At 38.9% G+C, this 22,010-nt stretch overlaps 2 protein-coding genes across 2 annotated transcripts; one reads left to right on the forward strand and one right to left on the reverse strand.

Moving 5' to 3' along the window:
- Positions 1-559: 559 nt before the first annotated feature.
- Positions 560-12,880, reverse strand: LOC139720708 (protein BUD31 homolog). The gene is made up of 4 exons (XM_071632062.1): positions 12,736-12,880; positions 4,978-5,100; positions 3,993-4,159; positions 560-1,628 (listed from the first exon to the last, which is right to left on the reverse strand). Exons 1-4 carry the CDS (start codon positions 12,827-12,829, stop codon positions 1,578-1,580), a joined length of 435 nt encoding a protein of 144 aa, XP_071488163.1. The 5' UTR covers positions 12,830-12,880; the 3' UTR covers positions 560-1,577.
- Positions 12,881-13,023: 143 nt separating this feature from the next.
- On the forward strand, positions 13,024-21,808 carry LOC139720709 (small ribosomal subunit protein uS7m-like). The gene is made up of 6 exons (XM_071632063.1): positions 13,024-13,093; positions 14,941-15,102; positions 15,646-15,709; positions 16,863-17,030; positions 18,128-18,265; positions 20,896-21,808. The coding sequence occupies exons 1-6, from the start codon at positions 13,035-13,037 to the stop codon at positions 20,974-20,976; spliced, it is 672 nt and encodes a 223-aa protein (XP_071488164.1). The 5' UTR covers positions 13,024-13,034; the 3' UTR covers positions 20,977-21,808.
- Positions 21,809-22,010: the final 202 nt, after the last annotated feature.

The raw sequence follows: 22,010 nt of genomic DNA on the forward strand, positions 1-22,010 counted from the left end.
GCACACATTTAGGCAGAAAAAATTGGCTTAAACCATGGACTTCATTTAAACTATCTTCGTGCATTCTGGCCATTGCGTTTAAAAATTTGCATTCAAAGCTACACAAACCATAACATCACATGTTCATGCTTAGATTTGTAGACTCTTTCTTATTTGTTTGAAGAACTCCAGTGCAAAACGACAGGTGTAAGATTAATTCATGCATGAAATAACTTGCCGAGACTTATCAGAGAATCCTACCCAACTTTAATGCACAGCTGGAAACCTACATTGGTTGCATCAATAAAAACATGTACACTGGTAGAGCTTTTGTTTTTGTTCATGGTCTTACCTGTATCAGCATATTTTTATTTTACCATTGGTGTAAGCAATGTTGATAAAAGGTATCATACGTAACGCAAAAAACATTTTTAAGAATTAGAAATATACAAAGGCCCAAAGAAGCTCAAGATCCCATTTACAGTGAGTGAAAAGGCCGGGATCAGCCCAGCCTTCCTTTCACTGTTAACGCTCAAAGGGCCAAATGCGATACCCAAAAAGGCCACACATTTGACCAAGTTCTGCAGGTAGTCTCAGCCCGGGCTCAGCCCGGGCTTGGCCTGGCCTTTTCTCACTGTAAACACAAACTGGGCCAAATGCAGCACCAAATTGTGACCGGTGTGCTCCAAATATTTGTTCGTTTACAAGCAGAGCGCCACTACGACAAAATATTCAAAGGTCTGAATTAAAAGCCTAGATTGAGCCCTCCACTGTAAATGCACAGAATTGCGGGGCCGAGTACCGCAATCAAGGCCGTGCTTGGCCTGGGCTCAGCCCAGCTCTGCACTGAAAACGGGTCTAAGTGATTGTTAGCATGTTAAACATATTAACTTGTTTGTGATATACAGTCAACCTTCCCCAAGTTGTATCTATTTGGACTGAAGAAATAGCTTCGACTTAAAAAAATGACTCATAAGGGATCAAACTCAATAGAATATAATGAGAAGAAGACTTGAAACGACCTTTGATTTGGGTCATTATTCCAATAATGTGAGGTCGACTTAAGCAAGGTTGACTGTATACGAAATTACTTGGTTGAAAGTACGATGTTAAACACTGTTTTGAAAATGCAAGACAGGTCTCTTGAGCAAAGCCACGAACAGTTGTGGAAAATAATGGGGATGCAAATTAAATCCTGTGTGCTGGAGCCAAACAAAGAAAAGAAACATACCTGTACAAACCCAAACCACCCCCACTATAACGACCTATTGTAGGCCAACAGTAAACAAAAAAGATGCATGTCACAAATTTCAAATCCTGCCATGGGTCAAAAGAATATGCAATGGTGAGGTTGATGCCAAATTCTCTTGGGTCGAGGGGACATCAAATTATCACGTTGCACATGCTTCATCAGCGAGTTCTTCCAGATAATTCAGTATACATGATGCTTTGCTTTGCTGTCCATAAAAACAAGCATAAACCAGAAGATAGTCTTTGCATCAAGGTAGTCAGCTCCAAATTGTATCAGTCCCGTGCTGACAACAACAGTCTTTTATTTTTCCCTGAGGATGAGCGCATTCCTGTTGTGTGATACAGCATCATCCTGAGCATCCACGGCATCCGCAGTGAACACACTCGACTATCCTGCCCTGAAGGAAACAAACAAACAAACAAACAAAAAAGGTCCAGGTAATTGTGGAACATTTAAAAGTTGTGTAAGTTTTCATTCCTGTTGCATGATGTAGAACCAGGGTGAAAATAAAGATGTGCAAATATTTTGTTGTCTGTATTTTGATTACATGAATTTACCATGTAACATTCATCATACACGAGCGAGTTAAAAAAAAAAACATAGAGCATAACCGCCTCTTCTACAGCAAGCAGTCAGGACATATTTCTGCCTATATATTACAAACTATTCAGGCTATATCAAACAATTTAAACCCCCCCCCCCCCCAAAAAAAAAAAAAAAAAAAAAAAAAAGTGCAGTGGATACTCAATATGAACAATGCTTTCAAAATCTAATTCATCTTTTCATGCCTAAATGAGGGCTGGAAGCATACTTTCATTCTGAATCAGGGTTACAAAGTTTATGACCTATGTATGACAACCACTGGATATTGGGTTCAAATACACAACTTTGCAATACCAAGTCAGTGAGTAGTGTTTAAAAGCAAATGAACTTCTGTTATTTACTGTCCACTACGTCTTTTGGCATATTTAGATTCATGACTGAAAACAAAGCTTAAAGAAATTGGTGAGCTCAAAGCTGCACTATGTCCTTGCAAACAATAGCTGAACAGCAAACACTAAATTCCAATTTTTACAACTAGAAATGTCGCTATGGCGACTGATGCCTCCGCCATAATGCATGATTCTCCCAATAGGCGTATAGTACGATGTCTTCACAATGTATGATCCATGACAGTTTCACATAACTGGTAAAATATTGATATGACAGGTTTGTCATAAATGACGTGAATGTTCACTTTCCTTGAACTGGGTTTGCTATAATTGTCGAAGAGTGCAGGTACACATATTTGGGGAATTGAGAATTTTTACTTGAATTCTGACGGACCCTTTTATAAGTTTATGCATTGAGTAATTTCCAAGGTATGAAGAAAGAGTGTAATTACAGTACAAAATGGATTTTTTTTTTTTTTTTTTTTGGGGGGGGGGGGGGTATTGAAACCTGGCCTTTGACCCTTAACCTTTGACCTTTGACATTCTGGCTGGAAATTTCCTGGAGAATCTCCATTAGGTAATGCATGTATATATTAAGTTTGAAAACTAATAATGCAAGCATTTCATATACTAGTGTATGAGGGAAATAGTAAAATATTGTGGAGTTGACCTTCACCTTTGACCCCTAAATTCCCTAGATAATCTCTGCCAGTCAGTACATCGTATGCACCAAGTTCCATGAAGATACATTGAACCATTTGTGAGAAAAGTGATATTACATTTTTACCCAACCTTTGACCTTTTGACCTTTGACCTTATGACATGAAACTCTCTCTGGAGAATCTTTATGCAGTAGTACATGTCTACACCAAGTTTCAAGAAAATACCTTAGGGCACTGCATATATATTGAGGAAATAGCAACATTTTTAGCATTTGACCTTGCCCTTTTGACCTTTGACCTCTTGCCAATGTCACTAAAATCTACTCAACTAATTGTCCCATCATACATCATCCTTGGACCAAGTTTGATGAAAGCTGCTTCATCCAGTTTTGAGTTATCATGTAAACAGATAAATTTCAGGATTTGACCTTGATCTTTGACCTTTGACCTCAGTCCAATTTCAGTAAAAAACTAATCAAGCAATTGTCCCATCATACATCATCCTCCCACAAAGTTTGGTGAAATTTGCTCGATCCAGTCTTGAGTTATCGCATAAACGGATACAATTTCATGATTTTACCTTGACCTTTGACCTTTGACCTTTGGCGGATTTCACCCAAAATCTAATCAACTAATTGCCCCATCCTATTTTATACTTGGACCAAGTCTGGTAGAATTCAAGTCAATATTACTCAAGTTATTGCGTAAACGAAAGCGGACGGACGTACGGACGTACGGACGTACGTACAGACAACCCGAAAACATAATGCCTCCGGCACCACTTCGTGGCGGAGGCATAATAAAAAATTCCTCTCCTTAAACAGCACATGACAATCAATCAAGTACCCCAGAAGCATCTATCAAAGTTCTCGTAGATTTGTACTGATTGTCTTTCAATCACTAAAGATGATACCCATTATTACAACTTCAATCCCAGAGTAGCAATGCCCCCATGCTGAAGAATTATATACGCATCAATGAAAACACTGAGATAATTGATCCTTCTCCTGACAAGCACTCTACAATCCCGCCCATTGAGGCAGCGCCAACGTCATTTTCAATGAATATGAAGCAAGTACAGCAACATAATTCTATTACCATATCAACATTTCATATGCAAATCTGTATGGAGAGCAATGGGGATTGTAATTATTAGACTCAACATACTTCTTCCAGTTTGTTCTTTGGCACACGGCATATACAGTTCGTTCCGAAGTTGGTATCACGGGCCTGAATGCAGCGTAGACAACACAGGTTTTCGTAACCCTGTTTCTTCCACTTGGCGATGAGGTTCTTGTCAGCATAGCCTTCTTTGATGCAAAACTCATAGAGGTCTGGAGGGCAAGTAATCAAGGGAAACAAATCACAGAGAACCAAACAAACAAACACGAGATACACACTGAATTTTCTATGACATAGCTTCTTCAAGAGAAAGGAAGTGGTGTTGAAAATTACTCCCCTTGGTGACTTCATTGGTTATATACGCTCCTTTTCTCTCTCTTTCTGCGTGTTGTTTTATTATTGATACCGGTAACCCACTATTGCAAATCATCCCAATTATTTGTAAATGTTGTGATCTTTATTTGATTCAATAAAACATACACACACACACACACAAAAAAAAACAAGGAAGTGGTGCAACACACCTATGTACATGTAGTTCCTATGATTATGAATACAGCAGTATTTCTGATTTCTCTAGATAACATTAATTTTATCTTCTCTAAAGTTAAACAACTCTACTCTTGTCAAGTACATTGTTTGCTATAATGGTGAGACCTGCCTTGATAACAATATCACTTGACAAATTTATGTACTGTATATCTTAATCACTATCAAATGACATACATGGAGACTCTCAGTAATCTTTCCTGACACTTTGGGTCTGTCTTCTGAACATCAGGTTGCAGCACTTAGATGAATATATCACTACTTGACTTTGATCCATGACTGCACTGACAAAAAACACCTGCCTGCACACACTCTAATTATGACATGTGCAGACACCTCTAAATCATTAGATGATACTTTATAATAAATTATTTATAAAAATTCTACATTAGTCTGCAGGACTGAAAACATGACAAATCAAGTTCTTTCCATTCCTCCTGCCTCTCCATTACCACCAGCCTTGCAAGAAAAATATCCATACCTCTACTAATAGCCTTTCTGCGGTAGAAGAGATCATAGATGTATCTGGACTTCTGGTGATGTATCTTGAAGATTGGCCAGAGTGCCTCCACTTTTCGTTTCCCTTCATGGGGTTCTGTCTCAGCTGCAGACGTCACAGAGGAGAAGGTTAATAATACAATTGTGAATATTGAGAGAGAAAGGAAACATTGAATGTATACACACATGTTAATTTATCATTATCAGGGATACTCGTGAAATAGGCCCCACCACTGCGTGTCTGTACTTATACTATAGCGGCTTGCCTATTTATACTCCTGAATGCAGCCCCATCAAACGTTCACGCGGAATTGATTATCATACAACGGCGCGGTGTGGCCAATTTCCACAGCATAACATCTTTCTTCCTTCCTTTCTCCCATTTTCCCCTTTGTTCTTTTGTTTCTTTCTCCCTATTATTCTCAAAAAGACTTTCTAATGTCCCTCGACTAATATCAACCACAAATTATACAACCCTAACCTAACCCTACCTAGGCTAAGTAAACCTAACCCCGGTTGTACACAGTTATACTGTGGGAGCGCCCTGAGCCAATATAAGTTTTGTATTTTACCAGCAAAAGGCCTACTTTTATAACATACATACATTTCTTAACTTATTCATACGATACGTTCACTTGTTCCTTTCCACACTGATCCCATGTGGTCTTGAAAAGATGTTATTCTACGAGTTCATCTCCATACACCTCCCGTTCATTCTTTGGCTTTCAATGCAACCTTTGCGTGGTACTTTGCCCATTGCCAATATGAATGTGCATAAGAGTCGCAATGGTGTTAGCCTGTGAACAAGGCCCTTCGCTGCGCGTTGTGTTGTGGCGAGTGAAAAGGTATGATGTCGCACAGAGAGAGAGTGCCCTGTCAAAAAGGCTAGTTATTTTCTTCAAATTTGTTATGTGCTTTGTAAATATGTGTAAATAATGTTAAATTAGTATTATAATGTAAATAGCACAGTCTGCAAGAATCTTCAGCCTATTGATGGAGGCAGACTTAATCAGAAGAAGAAGAAAAGGCTACAGCGCTACTGACTCACGCAAGCGCAGAGGTTTCAAATCCCATCTTCCTGAGCAGTTATCGATCTCGGAGATCCCTGCTGACCGCATCATTTAAAGTCACAGAAATGGACTATTAACGGACTATTATGTTCCCCGTATCCTCTTGTCAATATTGGAATACATCGGTAAGTATTAAAATGGACACATTGTTTGTATTCAAGGTGAAATTTTACCGCGATACTAGATAACCTCCCAGATCCAAAATCCTACAATGTGGTTGCAGTTACCCTAAACCTAACCTATCATTACCGAGACAGGAAGATCTGTCTGTCTGGAAGAGTCTTTTATTTGTTTTATATTATCGCTCTCCTCCATAGACAGACGGAAGCTAGTGCTATACATCGCTGTGGGGAAGCTCTAACCGCTGTCTCTATGGAGAATTGAGTGAGGTACCTTACCCTTCTTGATTTTGTCTAATTCACAACCCTAGATTGGCAAATTTAAACTTGTATAGCAAAATCAACATCTCAGGAATGCATTGCATCCACCAGATTAATGATATATCCAACATTTTGGTAGAATTTTCATGAAAACAGATGCAACTACCAGCCCCCTGGTATGGTCCTAACAGCTCAACATATGGGCAATTCCACGGTACGTAGGACACAGATGCCGAAAATTCAAAATAATATTTGTTTCAAACACCATACATTTTCAGACAATACTTGAGTTGAAGTTTTAAGAATCAGTATGTTTTTCAATAAAAGCGGCCATTTTGATTTTCAAAATGGCTGCCAAAATATGCCTATAACTCAATGGTGAGAAAGAGTGTATTGTCACATAATTTACCATCTGTATATCCACTTTACTAGTACTCTAAACAACAATCTTTTATATGTATGCAGTTACCAGACATGTCTTTTGCCACATGATAGAAAGAAAAAGCTGGTTGCTTTAAAGAATTTTATTAAAACTTTTGATTAGTTTGACAATGATGGATGTAACGTCAGTTACCAAAAACAAGGAATTTTTAACTTTATTCATCAAAGAAAGTGAGCTGTATGATGTAACTTAGGATTTCTAATGTATGCCCATATGCCTTCCTTTCAATACCAGAAAATAAGGATACTTGGCATACTGGAAAGTCAAATGAACACATCAAAATGTGTAACGTCAGTTACCGAAACGTCATATACCAGTATGTAACGTCAGTTACCATGACAGCAATCATAACTTAGGCAAATTTTTTAGACTTTAGGCCATTCAATACACCTGGGAAGTCAAAGGTTATCAACAAAGAGCAGCAATCCCTTTGATAGGGAATGATGTCATCACCATGGTACACTGTATGTCCATGAATACATTTTTTGTGGTTCATTTTATCTTATTTATTTATTTATATTTTTTTGGTGGAGGGGGCTTGAGCTTTTGATTTTCGGTTCAGCACAAGTTTAAGGTTAAATCATCTGGAAGTTTAGGTTTACCACATGCAATATATAATGCACTCAAATTACTATACAGTACATTCACAGTCCTACGGGATGATAAAGCTACCAAATTTGTAGGCCTAATCAATGATGTGGTTGCATGGTAACCACCTTTTTCTATTAAAAAGCTTGTGTACAGCTGTATACCAACAGTTTCATAATCTTTAGTAATGACTACTTTTGCTAGCATTTTTCTTTTTTTTCTGGAAGCTTAGTGAAGTTTCTACCTCAAGGCAAATGCAGGAAGAGATATATTTCTTCGCTTGCACTTAAATGTTTGGTTTAGTTCATATGGCACTTCTTGAAATGGTACATAAGCAGGCCTGACATAAGGCATGTACTGTCATTACTGTTTGAAACTAATACTGATGTTGCTCAAAGTGAGAGGTGATTCTAGGGTAAAATAAAAAACTGTTCATATTTGTTGATTACTTTATTTCATTCATGCAGGGACATTTTTGTAACAATACATGATAATTATGAACAGGAAGATTCGTTTATATTGATCTTAGAATTCTTTCATTGCAAAGTCCTATTTCTTGGTATCTGGGATGTATTTGCAAGCCTTGATATACCAGTGAAAAGGAAAATAAAAACAATTACATTCCTTCAAGCAAGGAATAAACAAATGCCCCTTTGACCAAAAAAAGCATGCTTCTTCTTCACAGAAAAGGATATTAAAAATGTAACACTATTCATTTAAATCATTATTGATAATGGAGATCATTTTGTTATTTGTGGCCCTAACAATGCCTTGAGGGAGAAGGAGTAAAATAAAGAAAAGAAGAAAGAATATATCACAGTGGATTTCACATGAATATTTTTCTTTGTATGTGTTTTTTCCCCATGACCTGAAAGATATGGGGTTTTTTTCACGCACAAAAATATCTGTGTTTTGTGTAGTACTGCAGGGCATTATGGGTGGGGTACTCTAGATAGAAACTTTCCTGTTCATAAAAAAAAAGAATTAGAAAAAACCCTTAGTTATGTCAATATTAATACTTGGAACTGCTGAATCTAAATGGCTCTGTGTAATCATAACTGTTGAATAAGCATTCAATCTTAAGACAAATGTCAAGAAATATCCTCTGGTGCATTTACATGATTTTTGCTCAACTGTGCTATGGCATGGGGGGGGGGGGGAGCTTGCCCTCTAAGGGCCCCACCCCATTTGTGTCTTTAGATTTTGTTTTAATTTGTTGCTAAGTAAATGCCTGGGATTGTTACTAGTATACTGCAGCAGTATAATAACCTGTTAAATAAGTTAGTTCTTTGTAAACCCCATAGCAAAAGTATGTGTAACGTCAGTTACTGACATGTTTCCCTTTAAGTTTTCATTAAACACAAAGAAAATGGACTAATGTTTCATTTCATTTGGGTATTTGTAATTGATGAACCAACGTATGATTCCATATCAAACAAATCACTCTGAAAGGTCAGAATTATAAAATATCACAAAACTATTCCTAATCATTATTTTCCATGTGTAAACTCTATGGCAAATGTAAGCGTAACGTCAATTACGTAACGTCAGTTACCGTCATGCCTTCACTGAAATTGGCATGGTGCTAAAAGGAAATATCTGAAGTGCACATTATTTTGCACACCTGTTCCCAAGAACCTTGGTATGTTGCCATATAAAGTACATAAAGTTTAGAAGTCAGGGACATGAGATATTTCCATTTAAATCTACACCATAATTTCCCATGTCCTTTTTCCGTAACGTCAGTTACCGACACATTTTCACTTGCTATGTGATAAGAAATGCAGTTTGAGAGAAAAACTTTCCACCCATTTCTTCATTCTCATGAACTCATTCATCAATGCTAATTACAAGCCCCAGGTGCTTTCATTCACAAAACTACAACATAAACAATTTCATGAAAATCCTTACGCGTAACGTCAGTTACCGTGGAATTGCCCATATGATTAGAAATCTGTTAGCCATGTACATGCGATCATGCGAGGTAGATTTCTACATGTTTTTTTCATTAAAACATGTAATGTACCTCGCATGTGATTGGCATGGCTAACGGATTCAAAATGGCGACTTACAGCTAGTGAACGGCGATGTTGCGATACGGATACAAATTTCTGCGATCTAATCTAGTTACTGTATTTTGATTGCACATTACCCCAAATATTGCTGCATAATGTGTCATGTCATGTCAAACTTGTTTGAATGTAAAAAAGCTGTCTGAAATTAAGTTTATTGTAACGCACATGTAACGCCATAACATTTGGTCTGTGCGCGACCGCTGGCAGCTGCAGCGCATCCCTACAGGAAACAGCATCGTACCCTTCGGTCTGTATAGGAGGGGATCTGTGAAGCCAGACGCAGTCTCCGCGGCGCGCGGAACATATCCCAGGGTGACCCAGACAACCAGTGCAGATACTCAGACCGATTATTGACAGGGTTAAATTTACGGCAATTGTGCACTTTACGGCCCTATATTATCAGTACCTCATTCGCCGTGTGCCAAGGTGATATCCCATCAACCGCTCCGCACTGAGCAGCCGGCGAGCTTCTCTTGCTGTATGGAACGCCGTTTGACAAGTGATACGGTCACTAAAAGCCTGCCTCGCTCACTGCGCTTCTGGGGAGCTACACGTAGCTGACACATCGAACACTGTGCGATCGCGATTTCGCGTGCCTCTGCAGGATTATCGAGCTTTACATGATGTTGCATCGCAGAAAATTGCCATGATCATGGCGCAAAGTGTGAGAAAGTTGGCAGTAGTCTGTGATACAATAGATTCCATTTTGAACTTCCTAGCTTGCGCCAACTCGCCACAACAGTTACGTGAATATTTCATGCCTCTTCATCCATCCCGATCCGAACCCATCACAAATCGCGCAAACCAACAACGCAGACGAGGCTTGCACTTGTGTGTGTGTGTGTCCATGTAGTGGCTGCCTGTAAATCGGTAGCAATACACACTTCGCACGGCGTCTGGTCGGGCTCGTTAAAACGGTAATTGTGTAGACTAAATAAACACTAACAGACTGATGAATCGGGATAAGATTTTGGGTTTTTTTATTATTATTTCACAGAATAATTTTGCCAAGGCCGCGAGTGGACATGTATGTCCTCCGCAATAGGTTAATTAGTGATTCCCTGCTTAAGATATAACTAGGGTGTCTGGAGTATTTTTCTAACTTTTGAAATTCTTTCAAAAGCCGATTATGAACAATTTCATATGAAAGAGAATTATGTTATTAAGACATATTTCAAATTTCATGACGAAATGATGATCCTATCTCGAGAAATTAAGCTTTGAAATTACGCCAATATTAGAACTTTTTCTCGCTGAGAACGAGCAAAACATGGCACAAATCATGTTCGCAAATAGCGCTGAGAAGCTGCTTGAGCGTGCGGATCTCGAGTGAGAGGTTAATGAGCGCACAGTGGTTAGCTAAAACGTGTAACCAGCGCAGAAGCCACTCCCCCTAATTGTGTTGTCATACCCGTGTGCGCTAGCGCGCTGCATGCGTTCATACATGCTCGCTATGGTACATGGTCGTATCGCAGGCTGCGTAGCTAGTTCTAGCCTGCGCCCCACCGGAAAATGCGGGGAGCTGGGCAGAGAACATCGCAATTTGTAAGCGGCACGGCGCGGCCAGGGTAGCCGGCGTGGCGAACATGGTTCGAAGAAAACGTAGTCAACTGTCGAGAGCAGGTGCAAGCAGCTCGTGTGAAATGTACAAGCTGTACTAGTACAACCTCTACAGGCTTGGAAATAATGCCACATTACTACTATTCGTACGTGCATGAATGACCAAATACGAGTCTTCCGAAATCTTTTGCACGCCCTTCTTGTCGATCAGGAATTCATACATTTGCAGATACGAGTACCGCTACCACAGTAGTACAGTGCGTACGTTGGCAAGAGAACAATCACAATCGACTTCTCCGTACGTGCCAGTCTAGACTCGAGCATCGCGGGTGCATTTTCGAAAATTAAGCAACGATAAGAACATTACCAATCCACATAATACCGTAAATTAATACTAGTGAATAGAACTTCAGTAGAGTCTAGAACTAGATGTTCTCCGTTTTCAAACTGATTAGCCACAGTACGTGATTTGTGAGCGTGACTGTATACAAATGTACAGAGTGCTATGTGTGATGTGTACAAAGAGCTATCGCAAGCGACAGCTCAGTTTCCAGCAGCTGCTCACTGATCGGCTGCATATACACACACACACACACACAGGTAGCTTGCTGTAGCGCTGCATGCGCACACGCGATCAACACACACCGCAGCAGAGGCCATGTGGCTGCAGACGCGATGCGTATTGAACTTACATAATGAGTACCTTCGCGCAAAGTTACTATGGATTCTTGCATACGAAGCCACGCCTAAAACGTTCGCTGTGACCAAAAAATTATTGCAAGGGGTATCTTCAAGGCGATATCCCCACACCTAGGCGTGGAACTAGCGAAAAAACTAGCGGCACCATCGGATTCAGCATGTCCTCAACTACTAGCATGTCTCACGGCGATACAAATACCGAAGCAGACGCTGAGATATGGGGATAGATGTGCTTCTATCGATTTTTACATCAATTTATCGTCGGATTCATGTACCGCCGTTCTGATGGGATATAGAGAAAAACTTCCTCTTTCATATGATACCAAATTTGTCAGGATTCGTTAATGGCATGGTCTGGGGATTTGGCAATAAAGGCGAAATTTGGCTCAAAAATGCTGGGTCAAAACAGCGTAGGCGCGCGGCTCCATTGCGTTCTATGGGACTTGCGTGTTGCAAGATAGGGACGCGTTTTGGTCGAGGGTTAGCAGTGCGCGATCAGACATCCTAATAATATAACACAATATTCGTTCATTTAAAGTCATGATTGAAGCACAGAAACACAGGAGCTGGCATCATTGACTTCGGTCTGTATACGGAGGGGATCCGTGAAGCCAGACGTAGTCTCCGCGGAACATTCTCCGACGGACAGATACAGACCGATCTTTCGGTCAAGTCGTTCGGATGCATAAACACTGCGGTGTGAGGTCGATTTCACGATTTTGCCCATTATTATTACTTTCATTTGTTGCACGTCTCATGTGGGGAATGATCACTAACCATGTTAGTCATTAACTGAAAATCATGATCACTGATGATCGAACACACCTGCTTGTACACAAGTCAATACACAATGCATTCATGATTGTAACATACACATTCTTCAGTACATGGGACTGTCATGAGAGGAACCCTGTCAGGAGAAATTACCTTCTCGCATTTTCTGATCCAGTTCATCAAGTGTCGGTTCAATCAGCTCCCAGCCTTCGGGCGGCTTCTTCCTGCTTCGTCGTACCTTTGGCATATTTTATTGTGAAATGAAGAAAAAAGGCCGACGTTTAGTTTCTCTTGGGATGCTTCAGTAGCAAAGGACAGCAGTTAAGCACGAAGACCAACCACTCAGGACCGGTCCGACGACAAAAACGATCGTCATCGCATCGTCCCAGGCGTATGCGGCGGCGCGGCGTGTTTGTGATTGCACACGGCACACTTCATTCACGACTTCCAAGATGGCGCTCCCCACAAGACTACTTGGCATAACGAGAGCATGCGAAATTTATCTGCCTTGGTAAGAATTATGTCAGCCTTTTGGTCTGAAAGTAGTATCAGAGGAAATGCGATTTATAATTGTAAATGCCTCTCGAGATTTATACGCAAATGTACGTATTTCAGTGGCAAACTACTTAACAAACTCAATCGTGTTTTGCAATTTTGTCACCCAGGCCAGCTCATCTACGCTCAGGTGCATGAGCACGCGATTTCATAGTAGCCCCACGTGCTTATTATTTTGTGTGTGTTTCTTGAAAGGGTTAGGTGTTGTCGAAATTACAGAAAACTAATACAAATTCAGATACAAATACTTCCAATTCAGGCAATTTAACACCAAATAACAAACACTTCTATTCATACGTTCTAGTGAAGAAAATACTTGGACTCAGTTGCGAATTGAGAGAATGTGAGCAAGGGGGAAGGCCTATCAACACGATCAATTCTCAGTGACACAGTGACAGTGTTCTGCATGCCGCTGGCCTTCTGCATATGTGGCATGCAATGGCCTAAGCTAAATTACTAATTAAATGCCTTTAGATTCTAGTAAATTTACTAACTGTGAAGTGTGTAGTGTTACTGGCATACCGGTACTGTAAGCATGGTAAAAGTGGATAATTTTGCGTGTGTAATTTTTCCTGCTCGGGTACGGTAGCAGGGTAGTAAAGATCACAGATGAGTTTTGCATGATTTTTAATTACGCAGAATTAGCTTAGGACATCAACTAAAGCAAGTTACCCACTTTTCGACTGCCTAAATTGCAGAAGCAAAATAGCGTGCATGATTCGAACGCCTGCGCTGCAATTGTCGTTCGAACGCCTAGTGCTCATTATTCGACCCCATATGTCCGTGTTTCGACATTAGCGATGTACCATGGTGTGCCTACAAATATACAGAATGTGAGAGAGATTCAACGCATACATAACACGTCGCGATCGAACCATGGTGATATCGCTTTTGCGGTTAGGCGATACCATAAATTCTTGTATGGGTGGCATGCAAAATATAAATATCGCGTAAATGCTCAAGAGTTATCTCAGAAACTGCTGCCATTGTGGCTGTAGGTGTACCAGGTACACGCTGTACAGATTCAATGAATATAAAACGGACTAGTAACTTCGAAACTTGGAATGAAACAAGTCTAAATATGTTGCTATGCAACTTTACTTTCCCATACTTACCCTTTGAACTGCTTATGCGAGCTGACCCGGGAGGGTCGTGACAATAACTTCGGGGATCCGGCGACGTGTCCCAATGTTGTGTGGAGGTAGATAGTTTGAATTTTGCACTTAATTTTTTTGTTCATGAATTTCAGAGAATTTGTATTCGTAAGAGTGGTCTATTCATGGAAACAGTCGAATCAACGGTAACTTGCTTTACACAAATAGTCTAGATATGCCATGCAAAAATATTTGTGTGATTTTATTTTTGCACTAGTTTCTGTTGGGTGACTGAGTTTTGTGTAAAAAATAATCACTCATTTACCCCTGATCCGAGCTTGATTTTGCTTCATTGACATTAGAAATGTACTTTTAAAAAAAGACTAGCTAAAAATAGTAATTGTAGGGGATTGCCAAATTCACCCTTGTTAGAAATGATGCCTTGTTGTAAACAAGCTTATAGCAGGTTTCCCCTGATAAGACAATTTTGTAAATTATATGATTTAACTTCAGTTTATAAGTGGGATAAAATTTACAGGAATCATTATGTGATAAGAGACTTGAACTTTAAAGCAAGGCCAATCATGATACTGCTGACACAGACAATATCTCTGACGTTAGTGTAACTAGCTTTGATGGTACCGGTACATAATTGGTATAAAGGCAGTCATGATCATCCTCCCCCTCCCATTTCCTCATATCTCTTCAGGTTTACACAGATACGACATAGCCGGTACGCACCAACATTTTCTCCCCCTGTGGTTGACAGGAAGGAGTATGAGGATGGTTCCCTCCCTCTTGATATCAGCACACCAGTGAAGGCGGCTGTTGGTGACATCACTTCTGCATTTTCATATGATCCCCTTGTGCAGTGAGTTGGAATGCCAGAGATTTGCTTCGGGAGTTATGTCACAATATTTTTGATCCAGACTTTTTAAAGATAAATGAAAATGCTAGTTTTGGTTGCGAAGAAAAATTCAATTTCAAGAATTTAATGAACTGTGGTCAGAGTGTTTGAACAATGGAAATTCTGTATTTTTGTTTCAATGTGTGAATATGAAACAAATTTATGAAATGTTTCGGACATTCTAGTTTGTACGTGATGTGTTCTGTACATATGTATTCGAACTACACACATTGTATAAATGAGTTATTGCAGTGGTCTAAACGTTCTTTAGGTATTCAACAGGAATGTTTGGAGTGAAATTATGTTCTTTAAGTTTCAAAGCTTAGAGTAGCCATATCAAGAGAATTTTCTGTTTACAATTTACAGTGTACATTTTTCACATTGTAGAAAATAAAAATGTTCACATTTTCATGATGAACGTACATGTAACAAGTATGTGTGAATGAAGAAGTTTCACAACCACATGATTGCCACTGCTAGCTGTCGTAAATTGTGTTTGTCTTTCAGTAAATTTATCAACATCATGAATAAGAAAGGAGAGAAGGAGATTGTCACAAAGATTATGAACAAGGTAAGTTGAGAACTAATATGAATGCTGACAACGTCATGTTCAGACTTCATTCACATTCATGTAGTCTAAACTGAGCAGTGTAATGTTATGATGCAGACATGACTATATACATTTTGTTACATGCAGTGAGTTTGTATGTCTGATTATTTCTATGTCTGATTACTTCCTTAAATACATTCAATGGAAAATATGAATAGAATACATGGTAGGTATTTGTTTGATTGTTTGTGCTTTGTTGTTGTTGTTTTGTAGTTACCTGGCCAGATAATGCTTTTAGAATATCAAGTGACAGAATTCCAGAAATGCTTGTAAAAAAGCAGTTTAAGGCCACAAAGCAAGATAACAACGATTTTAAGGATTGATAATAATCAGCAGTTCAACAGTAATGATTTGAATTTCCATTGCAGAGGTTGTTGACTATTCAAATAGGTGAACAACCATTGTAGTGTACAATGTAACACATTTGTGAAAATTATCGTGGATTATTTTGGATATTGTTTTGAGTGAATTTCTTGCTAAATGTGCAGTGTACCAAGCCCACCTACAGGTGTTCAAGAGTAGTTGTGTATGTGTGTGTGTGTGTGTGTGGGGGGGGGGGGGGGGGTGAGGGATTATTTATTACCTCTGCCAAGGGAGAAGGTTATGTTTTCATCAGCATATGTTTGTTTTTTGGCTTATCTGTTTGCATATAACCCCAAAAGTCATGAACAGCTTTGGATGAAACTTACAAGGAAAGATTGAAAACGACACAAGAAACAGATGATTAAATTTTGGTAGTGATCTGTTAATTTTGTATGGATTTTATGAAGGAATTTCTAATTTTGCCAGGTAATGGTCGATGGACTTGGGAGTTCAAGCTGAGGTTTTTCATACGCTCACTAAAGTGCGTGCTCTAGTTTCTGGTAGGACGAAGCACGCCGTTCGGCTGGAAGTTGACGTAACAAAAGGCTTCTATATTGGGAAATCGGACGAGTTTCAGCATGCATATGTATGGGTGAAAATCACTGGTCTCCATGGAAGTACAAGATCAGTGGTTGAAAGGAGCTGCTTGGCGGAGGTCTGCGCTCTCAGAGTGCTTCTCTAGTAGCATAGTTTCTTGGCCACTGCTCATTCTGTGAACTCAACGTGTTTGAAATCTTTCACTTCTCCGCAGACATTTGAGCTCATCAAGTCCAAGCAGGTAGAGAAGTACAACCGTGCTCCCGAGTCAGAGCGCTCCAGCGTGGAGACCAATCCCAGGCTCATCTTTAAGCGGGCCATCGAGAACTCCATGCCCTCCATGGGTCTGGTCACCATCCAGCGAGGAGGGAAGAATTATCAGGTGGGTGGTCCTTCTGGGTCACATGACAGTGTGCTTCTTTCTTCATTACTCTTGGAAGAAAGTTATGTTTGTTCCAATCTCATGTGTCAGTCATGCTACTCCTCTGTGGGATTGCTGAAAGTACAATTTGATGCAATGAGGAGAACTTATCTCAACAGCGTGTTTACTGATTGTGAGACCAGGTTTTAACCAAATTATCTATTCATCTGTGCAAAATGGGTCCAGTAATTCACATTATGTTTGTTGTATCTGTTATTGACTCAATTTGTGAAATGTATACCCGGTAAGCTAAATGGATAGTTTTGTTCCATTAAGCCTATTTAGGATGCAAAGCACTGAACCTTGGAAAACAATTTGACCTCCAAGATTTATATGTCTTATTTGTAACTGAACAGTATAGTGTACCACCATTATAGTTTATTTCCTGTTTTTTCCTATTTTGTTTTATGGTCTACATTCATTGGAGCTGCATTCTCTTCTCATCTATCTGCATTCTCTTCTCATCACTCTCCACCATAAACATTATTATCATCTTTGATATAATTTTTATAATCATTTCTGTCATCCTTGTTCTCAATCTATGCTGCAGTGTACTTCCATTGTAATGAAGTCCTCAGGACCGGCGGTTTTCTTTCGTTAAAACAAAATTTTGTTATAACTGAATAGCATAGTATTAAAGATATGTATATATATATGATATTTTTTGGACTTTAGTTTTAATTTCACTCTTAACTGTAATTTTGTTATAACCACGTTTGTTGTAATGGGAGTGCACTGTATTATAGATACTGCCTGTCAATATTTTTGTTATCTTTCTTATGAGTACTACAAAAACCAGAAACATTTGCGACATGAAACTTTTGCAAATTGGAGCTGACAGCCTTTTTCGCAGCATGAAACTTTCACAAATTGCCGACCATGAAAATGATAGGGTTATACTACATGTATGGGATCATGTAGACAAAAACCTTTCACATTCATTTTATTTTTACGAATCATAGTTCCTCTTGAAATTCATGAGTTTCATGCACACAAAAATTGCTATTTTTACAGGATCTTTTCTTTCTTTCCATTGTTATTTTCTTTTGACAAATTAGGTTCCATCTCCACTGAAGGAGAAGAGGCAAAGATTCCTTGCCATGAAATGGATTCTGGCTGAATGTGAGAAAAAGCCACTCAAGATGCACATGCCTGAGAAACTTTCACAAGAATTGCTAGATGCCTTCCATAATGAGGTTTGTCACTGTCTCCTTCAAATATCTCATAAGAAAAATTTTTAAAGAATAAAGTAGAGAGGGCACAATTTTTATAAAAACAGTTATACATTGAGTCAGAAGGATGACAAGATGTTATGTCTAACTTAACTGCAAAGTTCTGTATGAACTGTGATGTGTAAAAACCAGTCTTCTTACAATTTTAGAATTAGAACATTTTTGTCTTCATTGATCAGTCCAGTTAGGAAGTGATGAGGTGAACAAATCATCATCTCATGAATTTCCATAATGCAGTCTTTTTTTTAAAAACCATTACGTATGAATTGTAGAGAGACAGCGCTCTTTTACTTCCAGCTCTATGAGACCCCTTTCTGAATTACAGCAGTTAGACTGTCTAAAGACAGTCTTTAGACAGTTAAAGTGATTGCATAATATTGGTTGAGACCTATCTTCAGGTTTCTAACATTTTTATGCCTCCGCCACGAAGTGGTGCCGGAGGCATTATGTTTTCGGGTTGTCCGTCCATTGGTACGTCCGTCCGTACGTCTGTACGTACGTCTGTACGTCCGTCCGCTTTCGTTTACGCGATAACTTGAGTAATATTTACTGGAATTTTACCAAACTTGGTTCAAGTATAAAGTATGATGGGGCAATTATTTGATTAGATTTTGGGTGAAATCGACTCGAGGTCAAAGGTCAAAGGTCAAGGTCAAATCATGAAATTGTATCCGTTTACGCGATAACTCAAGACTGGATGGAGCAAATTTCACCAAACTATATTGGAGGATGATGTATGATGGGACAATCACTTGATTAGTTTTTCAGTGAAATTGGACTGAGGTCAAAGGTCGAAGATCAAGGTCAAATCCTAAAATTTATCTGTTTACGTGATAACTTAAAACTGGATGAAGTAACTTTCACCAAACTTGGTACAAGGATGATGTATGATGGGACAACTAGTTGAGTAGATTCTAGTGATATTGGCAAGAGGTCAAAGGTCAAGGTCAAATGCTACAAATGTTGCAATTTCCCCCATATCTATGCAATGCCTAAAGGTATTTTCTTGAAACTTGGTGTGGACATGTACTACTGCATAAAGATTCTCCAGAGAGAATTTCATGTCATAAGGTCAAAGGTCAAAGGTTAGGTGAAAATGTTGCAATATCACTTTTCTCACAAATTGTTCGATGTATCTTCGTGGAACTTGGTACATACACATGTACTGACTGGCAGGGATTATCTAGGGAATTTAGGGGTCATGGGTCAATAGTCAGGGGTCAAAGGTCAAGGTCAACTCCTCAAAATTTTATTATTTCCCTCATATACTAGTATATCAATGCTTGCATTATTAGTTTCAAAACTAAATACATGCATTACCTAATTGAGATTCTCCAGGAAATTTCCAGCCAGAAGGTCAAAGGTCAAAGGTTAAGGGTCAAAGGCCAGGTTTCAATCCCCCCCCCAAAAAAAAAAAAAAATATATATATATATATATATATATATATATATATATTTTGTACCATCATTACACTCTTTCTTCATACCTTGGAAATTACTCAATGCATAAACTTATAAAAAAGGTCCGTCAAAATTCAAGTAAAAATTCTCAATTCCCCAAATATGTCTACCTGCACTCTTAGAAAATTATAGCAAGCCCAGTTCAAGACATTTCTGACAAACCTGTCATTTCAATATTTGCCAGTTATGTGAAACTGTCATGAATCACACATTGTGAAGACATTGTACTATACGCCTTTTGGGAAAATCATGCATTATGGCAGAGGCATCAGTCGCCATAGCGACATTTCTAGTTTTGTGTGTGAGATAATGAGAAACCTCTTACGAAATGTGAAAGAACATGTAATTTCAAGAGGAATTCAATGTTTATTTGATGAAAATTGGTTTTGAAATGGCTGAGATATCGAAAACAGAGCGATCCTTATAAACGGTTGGACACACCTTTTATATCAATCAATTTGTTTTACTTTGTTTTTGGATGTCTCAGCCATTCCAAAACCAATTTTCATCAGGTAAACTGTGAATTCCTCTTATAATGGTATGCTCTGTACTATTTCCTAAGTGTTAAAAAGTAAAAGCCCCCTCCTCATCTCCACCAATACCATACCACCCCTGTAATTAAAAAAAAAAGTAATTATCTGTTGATTAATTTTCCTGTACTGAGCAAAGTTTGAATTTTTTGAAAGTCAATATGCTTTTCATAGTCCTGTGGATTTTTTTTAAAGTATGCAAAGGTAGTGATGGACAGCACATCCTCTTCATGCTGATTGCCTCAGAAATGATTGTAGAGAGGAAGGAATGATAGAAACAGCACCAAAAAGTTAAAGATTTCTCTCTCTGCTGCCATTCTGAATATTTTGCAAATTTTCTACAGATGATGCTAGTTATAATGAACTCCTCATTATTACCAGTTTTCCTTTGTCATGATGAAATTTTGTTATAACCAAGCAATTAAGTGTGTAAATGTTTATAGATAATAGTCAGTGGACCTGAGTTTTTACTTTCTTGTAACAAGAGTGTTGTTGCAATAATTGTGTTTGTTACAACAGGAATGCACTGTCTAATAAGGAAATGTAAATTTGAAAGAATTTTGATATCATGTGAATATTTTGATTTTATTTTTTTCCCCATAGGGCAATGTGGTGAAGAGGAAACATGATCTCCACAAGATGTGTGAAGCCAACAGAGCATATGCTCATTTCAGATGGTGGTGATAAGGAGCAAAAGACTCACTGAAAAGAGAAAAAAAAATGCCACAAACATTTTGGAAGGACTCCTAAGGCTACTTCATGCCAGGATGAGATGAAAGCTGCAGACACTTCTGACTGTAGTCAGCATTCTTTGGATCTGACCTTTCATCATGGTGGTGTCGAGAGTCAGAATTGACGAAGAAGAACAGAGGTTCAGATTGGACTGAATTGTTCTGAACAGATGAACAACACAAAGATATTTTATGGAAAGTAGAGTTGAGGGAAACAGTATTGTCCTATTCATGGATGGATTTGTTGAACTATTGTGCTTGTGCAAATGACATCTGTCATACATAAGAGGGAATCTTGTGATTTGTGCTTCAATTAATTTTCAGCTAATTTCTGGTTGTAAGGCATAGTGTCTGTGGATAGTGTCTGTGAGATGCATGGATCACAGAACTATACAGGTAGAATGCTCAAGCCCATTCACAACTCATGTGTAGCTTTATAGCCAGTTGCGTGCGCATGCCGCCATTTGGTGAGTCTTATCGTACTTGACCTAGTTTGGTTTCCAGACCCTCTTCTCGTATTATTTTGCTATATACAGGATATTGACGTCCTCAATGTCAATAACTGGAGTAGGTTAAGCTGGATTTGTCTTGCCTTTGTCTTTGACAAAGGTGGTGACTTTGTCGCGGGGAGGCGACTTATATTATTATGTATGTGACCGCGGAACCCAGTTGGCAAAGGGTCTGGACACCAGACTATTACTTGAACGAATGCTGGCTATACTTTGAGACCCCACTTGAGCATTCTACCTATGTAGTTCTGTGGCACGGATGCATGATTGCCGATATTCTAGGTACCATTATTGTCTTGAGAGAGAAAGAGTCATATACTATGGCACTGAGATTGCTGTTACCATTCATGCCATCAGTATATTTTGTGCAGAAATGATCATCATTGCTAGTATCCATAAAGCAGTCATGTCAAGAATTTATGGCATTGCTCTATCGATGGAGTGGCATAGTTGGTGACATTTACGAATCTACAAATTT

The sequence above is a fragment of the Diadema antillarum genome, unplaced genomic scaffold, assembly GCF_040938485.1.
Source record: "Diadema antillarum isolate AM-2024a unplaced genomic scaffold, OU_Dant_1.0 scf00000132, whole genome shotgun sequence".
Classification (NCBI taxonomy): domain Eukaryota; kingdom Metazoa; phylum Echinodermata; class Echinoidea; order Diadematoida; family Diadematidae; genus Diadema; species Diadema antillarum.